The sequence below is a fragment of the Anomaloglossus baeobatrachus genome, chromosome 2 (genome assembly GCF_048569485.1).
Source record: "Anomaloglossus baeobatrachus isolate aAnoBae1 chromosome 2, aAnoBae1.hap1, whole genome shotgun sequence".
Taxonomy (NCBI): Eukaryota; Metazoa; Chordata; class Amphibia; order Anura; family Aromobatidae; genus Anomaloglossus; species Anomaloglossus baeobatrachus.
The window spans coordinates 476,705,268-476,717,581 of record NC_134354.1 but is presented as its reverse complement, the minus strand read 5'-3'; the positions used below and the strand labels follow the sequence as shown (position 1 = coordinate 476,717,581).

The 12,314-nt window shown below is 43.2% G+C and overlaps 1 protein-coding gene across 1 annotated transcript in view; it reads right to left on the bottom strand.

Moving 5' to 3' along the window:
* Nucleotides 1–8,459: 8,459 nt before the first annotated feature.
* DHX33 (DEAH-box helicase 33) overlaps nucleotides 8,460–12,314 on the bottom strand; it is a 43,943-nt gene continuing 40,088 nt past the window's right edge. The window contains exons 10-12 of the mRNA XM_075336384.1: nucleotides 11,559–11,762; nucleotides 10,001–10,087; nucleotides 8,460–8,899 (exon numbers count right to left, since the gene is read on the bottom strand). Of these exons, the coding sequence (XP_075192499.1) occupies nucleotides 8,591–8,899; nucleotides 10,001–10,087; nucleotides 11,559–11,762 (600 nt within the window). The 3' untranslated portion in view covers nucleotides 8,460–8,590. The remainder of the gene's footprint in view (nucleotides 8,900–10,000; nucleotides 10,088–11,558; nucleotides 11,763–12,314) is intronic.

Genomic DNA, 12,314 nt, shown 5'->3' with positions numbered 1-12,314 from the left:
TATTTCCTGCCTCACGGCAAGATAGGAAGGAGGTGACGTGGGGTCAGCAGCCGAGGGGGAAAGCGCGGTCCCGCTATTATGGGCGGTTGCTTGGTAATAAACATCACAGCACCGCCCATAATCTAAAGCCTGCGCGCACGTCACCAGCGGTGACCACTTTATAAAGTCTTTATTTTGGTCAGAAAGGGGGCACAATAATAACGGGGACCTTTCTAGAATGCAGCCCAGGAGCTGCAGAGGGGGAATCTTTTAGGTTTTGGGCAAAATTTCTGCTGACAGGTTCCCTTTAAAGGGAATCTGTCAGGTGATTTTATAGTACAATACTACTGTTATCTTTAAATAGGGCTTAAGGAGACCTTTCAGGATCAGTAAGGGTACCGTCACACTTTAGCGATGCTCCAGCGATCTGACCTGGTCAGGATCGCTGGTGCGTCGCTACATGGTCACTGGTGAGCTGTCACACAGGCAGATCTCACCAGCGACTAGTGCCCAGCCCCTAGCGACGCGTGGAAGCGATGCTGCGCTTGGTAACTAAGGTAAATATCGGAATAAAGAAAAAGGCAAGGTGGTGTGCAAATTGAGGGATACTCCTTTAGGTACAAATATTGGTCTTTATTATAAACAAAGTGGACAAACACATTAAAATCACTTAAAAAGGCATAAAAAAGCCTCCCATGTGACAGCGATACACGTGGGGAACCTGTAATCCCACCCTGGCTATTTGTTGCTATGGATCCCACTATCTGGTAAATCCAGCTAAGGCTGGTAGTATCTGGGCTTTGTTTTCAGGGATCTCTCTATTATCTGGACTGCATACAGTCATATGAAAAAGTTTGGGCACCCCTATTAATGTTAACCTTTTTCCTTTATAACAATTTGGGTTTTTGGAACAGCTATTTCAGTTTCATATATCTAATAACTGATGGACTCAGTAATATTTCTGCATTGAAATGAGGTTTATTGTACTAACAGAAAATGTGCAATCTGCATTGAAACAAAATTTGACAGGTGCAAAAGTATGGGCACCTCAGCATAAAAGTGACATTAATATTTTTTAGATCCTCCTTTTGCAAAAATAACAGCCTCTAGTCGCTTCCTGTAGCTTTTAATGAGTTCCTGGATCGTGGATGAAGGTATATTTGACCATTCCTGTTTACAAAACAATTCCAGTTCAGTTAAGTTTGATGGTCGCCGAGCATGGACAGCACGCTTCAAATCATCCCACAGATTTTCAATGATATTCAGGTCTGGGGACTGGGATGGCCATTCCAGAACATTGTAATTGTTCCTCTGCATGAATGCCTGAGTAGATTTGTAGCGGTGTTTTGGATCATTGTCTTGCTGAAATATCCATCCCCTGCGTAACTTCAACTTCGTCACTGATTCTTGCATATTATTGTCAAGAATCTGCTGATACTGAGTTGAATCCATGCGACCCTCAACTTTAACAAGATTCCCGATGCCGGCATTGGCCACACAGCCCCAAAGCATGATGGAACCTCCACCAAATTTTACTGTGAGTAGCAAGTGCTTTTCTTGGAAAGCCGTGTTTTTTTGCCTCCATGCATAACGCCTTTTTGTATGACCAAACAACTCAATCTTTGTTTCATCAGTCCACAGGACCTTCTTCCAAAATGTAACTGGCTTGTCCAAATGTGCTTTTCCATACCTCAGCGACTGTTTGTGGCGTGCTTGCAGAAACTGCTTCTTTTGCATCACTCTCCCCATACAGCTTCTCCTTGTGCAAAGTGCGGGGTATTGTTGACCGATGCACATTGACACCATCTGCAGCAAGATGATGTTGCAGGTCTTTGGAGGTGGTCTGTGGATTGTCCTTGACTGTTCTCACCATTCTTCTTCTCTGCCTTTCTGATATTTTTCTTGGCCTGCCACTTCTGGGCTTAACAACTTAACAAGAACTGTACCTGTGTTCTTCCATTTCCTTACAGTGGATACTGACAGTTTAAATCTTTGAGACAACTTTTTGTATCCTTCCCCTGAACAACTATGTTTAATAATCTTTGTTTTCAGATCATTTGAGAGTTGTTTTGAGAAGCCCATGATGCCACTCTTCATAGGAGATTCAAATAGGAGAACAACTTGCAAGTGGCCACCTTAAATACCTTTTCTCATGATTGGATACACCTGCCTATGAAGTTGAAAGCTCAATGAGGTTACAAAACCAATTTAGTGCTTCAGTAAGTCAGTAACAAGTAGTTAGGAGTGTTCAAATGAAGAAATTGGTAAGGGTGCCCGTACTTTTGCACCTGTCAAATTTTGTTTCAATACAGATTGCACATTTTCTGTTAGTACAATAAACCATATTTCAATCCAGAAATATTACTGAGTCCATCAGTTATTAGATATAGGAAACTGAAATAGCTGTTTCAAAAACCCAAATTGTTATAAAGAAAAAAGGTTAACATTAATAGGGGTGCCCAAACTTTTTCATATGATTGTTATTTATATGTGCTGCTAATAATCTATGGGTATGTGGTAATTGTTATTTCTCTATGTATCCATGTTTGATGTAAAGTTTATACTCATGCCTATGATCCAGTTATTATTGAGTGACTCCTGTTTGTATACATATTAACATAGCCCTGTTTAAATTTACCTGTATATTGTGACCTCTGTATACAGTTAGGGGGGTGTTTGTCCCTTACAGGGATCAAACAAGGAAATTGGAGGCTTTTTATGCCTTTTTAAGTGATAATGTGTTTGTCCACTTTGCTTATTATAAAGACCAATATTTGTACTTAAAGGTGTATCCCTCAATTTGCACACCACCTTGCCTTTTTCTTTATGCATTTCTTGGTGTGTTGGGGTGATCCCTTATCCTTTTATTGTTGGATTATTTAATCCTGGAAGTGGTACCCTCTAAAATAGTTTCTAAGGTAAATATCGGATAACCAAGCGCTTGGTTACCCGATATTTATCTTGGTTACCAGCGCATACCGCTTAGCGCTGGCTCCCTGCACTCGTAGCCAGAGTACACATCGGGTTAATAAGCAAACCGCTTTGCTTATTTACCAGATGTGTACTCCGGCTACGTGTGCAGGGAGCCAGCACTGGCAGCGTGAGAGCGGTGGACGCTAGTAACCAAGGTAAAATATCAGGTAACTAAGCAAAGCACTTCGCTTGGTTACCCGATATTTACCTTGGTTACAGCTTACCGCAGGCTGCCAGACGCCGGCTCCCTGCACATTCAGATCGTTGCTTTCCCGCTGTGAAGCACACATCGCTGTGTTTGACAGCGAGAGAGCAACGTCCAAAAAATGAACCAGAGCAGTGTGTAACGAGCAGCGATTTCACAGCAGGGGCCAGATCGCTGCTCAGTGTCACACATAACGAGATCGCTAATGAGGTCACTGGTGCGTCACAAAAACCGTGACTCAGCAGCGATCTCGCTATGTGAAAAGTACCCCTTAGTTTTATACCTCTACCTTATCCTGTTATCTTCTTGTAAGGCCGACTTCACACTTGTAAGTGACTCGCGCAGGTCTCGCAATGGCATCACCCAGCATGGCCGCACACTCTCCTGACTGGAGCGGGTCGGCTACATGTATTTCTATGCAGCTGAAACGCTCCTGTCCAGAGAGTGTGCGACCATACCGGGTGATGCCTATGCGAGACTTGCCGAGTCACTCACAAGTGTGACTCCAGCCAAATCCTCATAGTAGTCAGTGTCTTGTGCAGTCAAGTGTCTGTAAATACAATTTACATATTCAATGCTCCCATCATTTACTATCACTGCTGAGAGGTAGGAAGGAGTAGAGGTGGGGACAGCAGTGCAAATTCAGTTCAGATATACTATCACTGATGCCAGCACAGAGATGGGAGAGGGGAGCAGTGAATATGCAATTTCTATTTACATAGTCTTGACTAGTTACACTGAATTATCCAAAGCTTGCAACAACATAACAGGAGAAGGTACAGCAATAAAACTTACTGATCCTGTTAGAACTATGTAAGCCCTATTTAAAGAGAACATTAGTATTCTACTACAAAATCACCTGACAGATTCCATTTAAAGGGAATCTGTCAACAGATTTTTGCTATTCAATCTGAGAGCAGCATGGGCAGAGACTGATTGCAGGGATGTGTCACTAATTGGACTGTGTGCTGTAGTTTCAACAGAATCAATGTTTTAACAGCAGGTTGTTATACTTAGGACTAGTCAGTCAGGTTAATGTGTGAGACACCACCCACCACTGATTGCATTGTCAGCAACCTGTCAATCAGTGGTGTGGGCAGGTTATACAGAGCTCATCAATCTGACCACTGCTACATATCCAGCAGACAAAACAGATCCTATCAAAACCTCACTAATTAGCCCAGAAAGTGATACATCGCTGGAATCAGGGTCTCTGCCCCTACATCATGCTGCTCCGAGTTCATATAGCAAAAACCTACTGACAGATTCCTCCCATTAAGATGCACATACCTCTTATGTTTTGCACGTCTTACACCAGCATTCTCTTCCTCAATACTGGCAAAATGCCACTATTGATGAATAGTGGCTCTAAGGGGTACTCACTCAACACGTTGCGACATCGCTAGCATCGGCTAGCGATGTCAAGCGCGATAGTAACCGCCCCTGTCAAACATGCGATATCTGGTGATCGCTGCCGTAGCCAACATTATCGCTACGGCAGCGTCACATGCACATACCTTGTTGGCGACGTCGCGGTGACCGCCGAACAATCCCTCCTTCAAAGGGGAGGTGCATTCGGCGTCACCGCGACATCACTATGCGCCCGACCAATAGAAGCAGAGGGGCGGAGATGAGCGGGACATAACATCCCGCCCACCTTCTCCCTTCCGCATTGCCGGTGGACGTAGGTAAGATGTTTGTCGTTCCTGCGGGTTTACACACAGTGATGTGTGGAGCTGCAGGAACGACAAACAACATCGTACCTGCGGCCGAACCGACATTATGGAAATGAACGACTTTACGCAGATCAGCGATATTGTACGCTTCTGCGCTCGTTCATCGTCGCACCTAGGATTCACACGTTGCAACGTCGCTACCGACGCCGGATGTGCATCACTAACGACGTGACCCCGACGATATATCGGTAGTGATGTCGCAACGTGTAAAGCCCGCCTTAGTGTTCTGTTAGGGTAGTGGTGGAAAACAATTGACTATGTGAAGAACTATTTAGTGGTGTTTAAATTAGGAAGTATTTCCCATAAAAAACACATTTTCACAGATACGAATGGTTTTTTTCCCCCCAAACATATTACAACAAAGTAAATCCAAAATATTGTGCTTTTATAGTCTTGAACACAAGGTACAGAGCTGATATGTTTGGTAGATATAGTACATAGCATCTAATATATTACAGGGTTACATAACAAGTGTCAACCTTTCTGTGACACTTGAGAAATTTAATATATATTATATATTTCTCCAGCATTTAGTTTTAAATAATTGGACATAATCTTTATACTGCAGTTGTTATTCTTAGATAGGTTTTAGATAGAACCTAGTGAAAACAACAGAAACAATCCCCCCTCCCCTTGCAGCGTCAGTCTACAAAAAATACAGCCATACATAATGCTACAAAAACATCAGTGCCCAACTTAGAAACAAGGGTTAACCCAAACTCTAACCATTAACATACCACATAGTATTAAAGGGGATTCAGCCCAAGTCATGTCAGTGAGGGTCCAGCAGCTAATGTTGAGATCTGACATTAATGGAAACCTACACGAGAACCCCATGTTCATTAAAGGGAACTTGTCACCAGGTTTGGTGACTATAAGCTGCGGCCACCACCAGTGGGCTCTTATATAAAGCATGTTAGAATACTGTATATAAGAGTCCAGGCCGCTGTGTAGAACGTGAAAATGATTTTATAATACTCACCTAAACGGTTGGTACAGTGCAGACTGGTCGGATGGGTGTCTTCATTCTCCGGTTGCGGCGCCTCCCCTTTCGGCCAGCTTTGTCCTCCGTCTGAAGCTGGCGTGAATTACGCGTCCTACGTCATCCACACACGCTGATATTGAGGTCCTGCACAGGCACACTATGATCTGCCCTGAGTAGGGCAGATCAAAGTATTGTAGTGCGCCTGTGCAGGAATCCAATGCCAGCACGTGTGCATGACGTAGAACGCGTAATTCAAGTCAGCTTCAGAAGAAGGAGGACAAAGCTGGCCGAAAGGGGAAGCACCAGTGCTAGAGAACGGAGCCACCCATCCGACCAGTCTGCACTGTACCAACCGTTTAGGTAAGTATTATAAAATCATTTTCATGTTCTACACAGCGGCCTGGACTCTTATATACAGTATTCTAACATGCTATATATAAGAGCTCACTGGTGGTGGCCGTAGCTTATAGTCACCAAATCTGGTGACAGGTTCAGTTTAAGACCCCCGAGAGGTTTGTGGTACACATCCCTGAGCATCCTTAGTCATTAAAAAGGCACACATTCTCACTTTACAAACTTCTTAAAAATAGTCTACGATCCCCCCCACCCCCCATAGTAAAAGTATGAGCAGACTGAAAAGGGTGGCAGTATACCTGCTCCACAGTGTGGGCTTTAGACACTTGCAGGCAGCTCTTTAGTCCTGGTGTATACTCACAAATGTGGAAAGGAAATTATCTCTATATATATGATTTTAAATACATGCTGTGGAGTATTGCCTAAAGATATCTTCACTATGTCTTCTACCGCAGCATGCCATGCAGCACGGACTATACAAGAATTTGCAGCAGGTATAGGCTATTGGCATCAACAGTAATGCCTGCTTATCTAGCAGCTTCATGGATAAATAGCACGGCCATGATCAAAGCCTATAGTAGAGACTAGTTATAGGGGACCGTTTCATGCAGTCCTCCATCTCATTCTGCCTTCTTTGGAAAATACCTTTAAGTGCATGACATTAAGATGAAGAGACCACTAAAGTGGTCAGTCCCTTCTGAGCTTTTCCTAGAGTTCCCCTTTAGATTCAGGCTCAGTTTTTCTTGTACAAATGCTGTTTTACAAGGATAGCACAAGGATAGCCAATTTCTTCCTCAAACTGAGTGGTACACCCAAAAGCATGGGGACGTGTCCTATACTGAAAAATGGTAACATTAAAATATCTACAGACAATAATGTACGTTGTTTAGCCTACCTTTGGACTGTGGTTCGGTGTGAGATGGATGTAAAGAGTGGGATTAGATCACATTTTTGGGATAAGACTGGCAAAACTGCTTCCTATGAATGTATGCCGCACATATTACAGTGGATCAATCACCAGAATTCACAATACATAATGATTACATTAGTAGAGTTCTTAAACCTGATGTGACAGGTGTATTTACTTTGAATTATCCATTTCAGAATGGCTAAATAATCCAGAGAGAAGGATTGTATTATATTAATGTTCATGTGTTCTTGTTAGGCAGGAAAACGGTCACAAAGGATTATACAATCATACTGACGGGGATTTTCACAGCGAGTCCATCAGCCTCATTAGGTCTAAAGGCTGCTCATGAAAGCACCCGCCCCGTCGTTTGTGCGTTACGGGCAAATCGCTGCCCGTGGCGCACAACATCGCTAGGACCCGTCACACGAACAACCTGTGTCCTGCACCACCAACGATATTTGGGATTTGAACGACGTCTCAACGATCAAGTGAGTATTTTTTTTATTGTTAGCGGTCGCTCGTATGTGTCATACGCAATGACGTCGCTAACGAGGCCGGATGTGCGTCACAAATTCCGTGACCCCAACGACATCTTGTTAGCGATGTCGTTGCGTGTAAAGCCCCCTTAAGAGATATTTAATAATGTATGCAGTTTGTGCAGTGCAATCTGGTGACAGATCCGCTTTAATAAATACATCTTCATAGAAATAAAAGGGATGATTACCACAAGGCTGATCCTTTTGGTCTAAGAAGGACAATATAAAAAACATGAAAAATATTAAAAGATGAATAATAACTACGGCAATGTTAATCCTTTGAAAGTGTAATCTCTACTAGTGTGTTATTGCCACCATAGAGCCCATTTCATGGTAAAGATGAAGAAAGGGTACATGTAACTTCCTTGAGGTAATCTTAAAATACATCTGGCCAGAAGAAGTGGCACAGAACATTTCTACTGCTGCCGATAGTTAGTCACATCTGACAGGGCATTGTGGGCTTACGCCAGCGATATGCCACCCATGCTTTTATTGAGACAACCTTTAAGTACAGCTCCACTGATAAATTACTTTACAGTGTTCATGTCACTCTGCTTTACATGTGGACCGCTGGTTCCATCATGTTCCATGCCGATTTCTCATCCAGACCCACTCACTATCCGGCTGACTTCTTGGCTTCCACTTTATGTCCAGCAGCTATAACCTGTTCAAAGGCTTGAGTATATGGAAACAGACATAGTAGCATTTCTATGTAAGGAAGGTCTGTCCAGCAAGTATGTTCAGAACACTAACATAATAATTCAATGTTAACTCTTTAGAATTTGAATATAAAATATATTTTTACACATAAAGGAGTTCAGTTCCTATAGGAATAGGTACCACTTAGAGCAGTGATCGACCACTGTAGTAAAATCCTATGTAGAACACTATAAAATATTTCCAAGTTGCATCTCAGTTCTTGCCCGATTTTAATTTCCTTCTAAAATATTCTGGTGCGGCCTCGAACAGCCAGTCAGCATCCACAACACACAAGTCTCTCATGTAGCACTTAGAAGTATGGAGAAGTTCATTGTAAATTACACAGGCTGGCTTGCAGTGGAAAAGGACGGACGAGGGGTGTATAGACACAGGTTGGTGTGTCTCAACAGTGGTGTACGTCCCATCTGGTTGCAGCTCTGCAGCATTCATAAATAGGCCATGGGCTAAGCACTGTCGGATATTGCGCGTATCTGTTCTTGATGACTCTATTGGCATTGACATCTGTTATAGAAATAGATTTCAAGTTAGATTAAAACAGCAACAATGCAAATTGTTCACATCATCATTGGAGCCCCTTTAAGAAGGGCTTAAAGAGGTTTTCCACAACTAATGTGACCCTCTTTCATTTGTCCTAACTCTTCCTAACTAACACTTTCCTAATATACTTCTACTACGTACCCTGCTCCTGTAAGCTGATCTCTCTGCGGCTCCTATATTGCTATGTTGATGTTTTAGCTTTGATGCTTCCGGTCAGGAGACTAGAATCGGATCAACTGAGCAGCACACGTCACTGGTGGGGCTGCCTCTCTGTGAGTGATAGTCTGCGCACATATGCCCTTAACTTAACACTCCTCTCAGCCCGTTCAACAGTTCGGTGCTTTGATGTGACAAGCATTGCAGATCGTGCGATGTAATATACTATCTAATGATCTGCACAACGCAGTGCTTGTCACATCAAAGCACTTAACTGTAAAGCAGTCTGCAAGAAGAAGTCTGTAAAGAAGCACTGTAAAGACGTTTGTTCTGCGATGTGCCGATCATTAGATAGTATATCACCTGGTGATCGGTACATCAGAGCGCTTGTCACATGAAAGCACAGCACTGTAAAACAGGCTGAGGAAAGGGAAGTGTGATCTGGGCATCTGTGCCCAGACTGCTGTCACTCACAGAGAGGGGCCATACCTCACTAGTGACGTGCTCTGCTCCGTTGGTCCGATTCTGGTCTCCAAACCAGAAGGATCAGAGCTAAAACATCAACAAAGGAATATATGCGCTGCAGAGAGATCAGCGTATAGGAACAGGGTAGGTAGCAGGAGTATATTAGGAAAGTGTTAGGAAGAATTAGGACAAATTAAAGGGTGGTCACGTTAGTAGTGGAAAATCTCTTTCAGAGATAACTAAGATATAAGCAACCAATAAATAGGTGAAAACTGTCAAGGTAAGGTATTCTCCATACTGTGTGGCATCATCTATCTATATATTTTATCTGGGCAAACGAACGCTAGTTTAATTATTTGGGAGTTGCACATGTTTACAGTGCTTTTGTCTCATAACAGGTGATTTAAAAGAAGTTGTCAAATATATTAGAAAGTGGATTGATACCTTTATACAAATGTCTCTGAGTTGAGCACGAACCTCTGAAACCAGCATCATATTTCTGCCGTTAACGAAATTCTCTCTGCACCACTCCTGCAAGAGAACAAAGCAATATTAGAGATTGTGTTAATATCCATTACGGTAGGTCGTAGAATAGGGTACATATCGCGGCAAACTTATTAATATCAAAGGGCAGTCACTATCTAAAAAGAGTCATTACAAATCTATTACTATGTGCTATTATATTCTAATCCCACATAAGCTGGGTGCGGAGGTCCTGCGGCTATGGTGCGGGCATTCTGCATTGAGGATATAGTACCATGGCTTGGGCACTGCATCCTCAATGCAGAACAAGTGCTGGAGTGATCGGTGAGTTCATACTTACCTGTATCGCACAGCAACCTGGTTTCCAGCCGGCTCCTGGAGAAGATGGCGGGGCCAGGACGAGCTCCGGCTGTCAGATGACCGGAGCTCGGGCCGTCACATGATTGCAGCTTGTGCAGACCCCGCCCACCTCTTGCAGCCCACTCCTGGCTCCGTCCCGCTCTTCTACACCGAAGGAAGAGAGTCTCCGGTGTCTTCAATCAAGGCAGGTAAGTCTAGAGATCCGCGTGGAACAATCCTCACGAATAACTGACATGCAGTTACGTGCGGCTGTGGGAAATACGCAGCATTTTCCGCAGCCGCACATACCGCAGCATTGATACAGCACTCCCCAAATCCCATAGGATAACATGGGGAGTGTCTGCATTTGCGTAAACCTGCGGATTTGTCTGGAAAATCCCGAAAATCTGCATGTTTTCCGCTGCAAAATCCGCAGGTATTTTCTCCCGTGGGCACATGGCCTAAGAGTAAAAACGGTCGACAGACTAAGCACTGCACTTTGGCAACCCTTTAAGAAGCCCCGCTAGGAGTCCTCTCTATTCATTTCTGTGGGAAAGCGTCTGGTAGAATCAGCATGCACAGTTCATGGAACTCCTTGCTATTAGTAATGAGCGAGCACCACCATGCTCATGTGCTTGTTACTTGAAATGAGTCGGTCAGACTCTCGGACTGGCTACACTCGAGTATTGAGTATAAAAGGAAATCAGTGGAAAATTAAAATTTTTCTGGAAGATCTCCCAGAAAAATGCATGAGTCCCCCACTGACTTCTATTATACTCAGGTGTAAGTTGCGCCCTGAGCATTCGACTACTGAGGACCTGAGCATGGTAGTGCTCGCTCATCACTCTTCGTTACGACTTATGAGTACCGACCACCTGAGCATAGTAGTGCTCACTCATCACCAGTCATTACGAGTACTGAGCACCTGAACATGGTAGTGCTCGCTCATCACTAGTCATTATGAGTACTGAGCATGGTAACGCTCGCTCATCACTACTTATTAGGCGAATGTCCAGGAGGTAATTATTTAGAGATATGCAGTGATTAAACGATAAATGATAAAGCTGGGAATAACACTGTAATTACATAAAGCAGACTTAAAAGCCTTTACCTCTCTTTTAGATTAAGGATATGACAATATTTTCCAAACAAATGTATAAAAGCAAATCGTAAAACTTGCCTTATTTTTGCCCAGGTTTTTGAATGCTCGGTAGATGTTGAGTAAAGTGATCTGATCGCCTTCACTAGAAATGAACTTCCTGCGTACAGCTTGCACTTCATCCCGCTTGGCAGGAGGATTATGAAGGACACTGTCCACGGACAGCAATGCCACAATGGTCAGGATCTCCTCTGTGCAGTGAAATTTTGGGGAAATGAGAATAGTCTGCAAGGAAAAAAAGAAAAATATACAGCTAATGCCTGGTGAAATTTCTGACCTGTTCTTAGTAACTAGTAAAAGATCCAGTGATCTAGTCTGTGGTGCGATTCTACAGTGCTGGCTTCCTTACTATCTCCTAGTGCATATATACCAGTATATAGGCAGCTCACAGCAGAAACCATGGCTAGCCCAAGCTACTATTTTGGGTATATAAAGACATCAATTTCAGCTATTTTGCAGATGACCTGACATATTTCATAAAATCAGTATGCAAATAAGCATGTGAACCTTCGGCACTGAAGAGATGACACTTGAAGTAGATTCAAAGTGTATTTTACTGATTCACCGACAGGGTAAGTGGCAGACTAGACATTATCTAAAAATGTGGCTTTTTCCTTGAAAAAGGCAGTCAGTCGAAACATTAGGATATGGTCTGTCACTTACCTTGTCGTGAATCATTAAAATACACCGATTGCATCTTCGTGAAGTGTCATCTCTTCAGCGCTGAAGGATCACAAATCTACTGAACTTTACTATATTCCTTCTGAGCACAGAAAA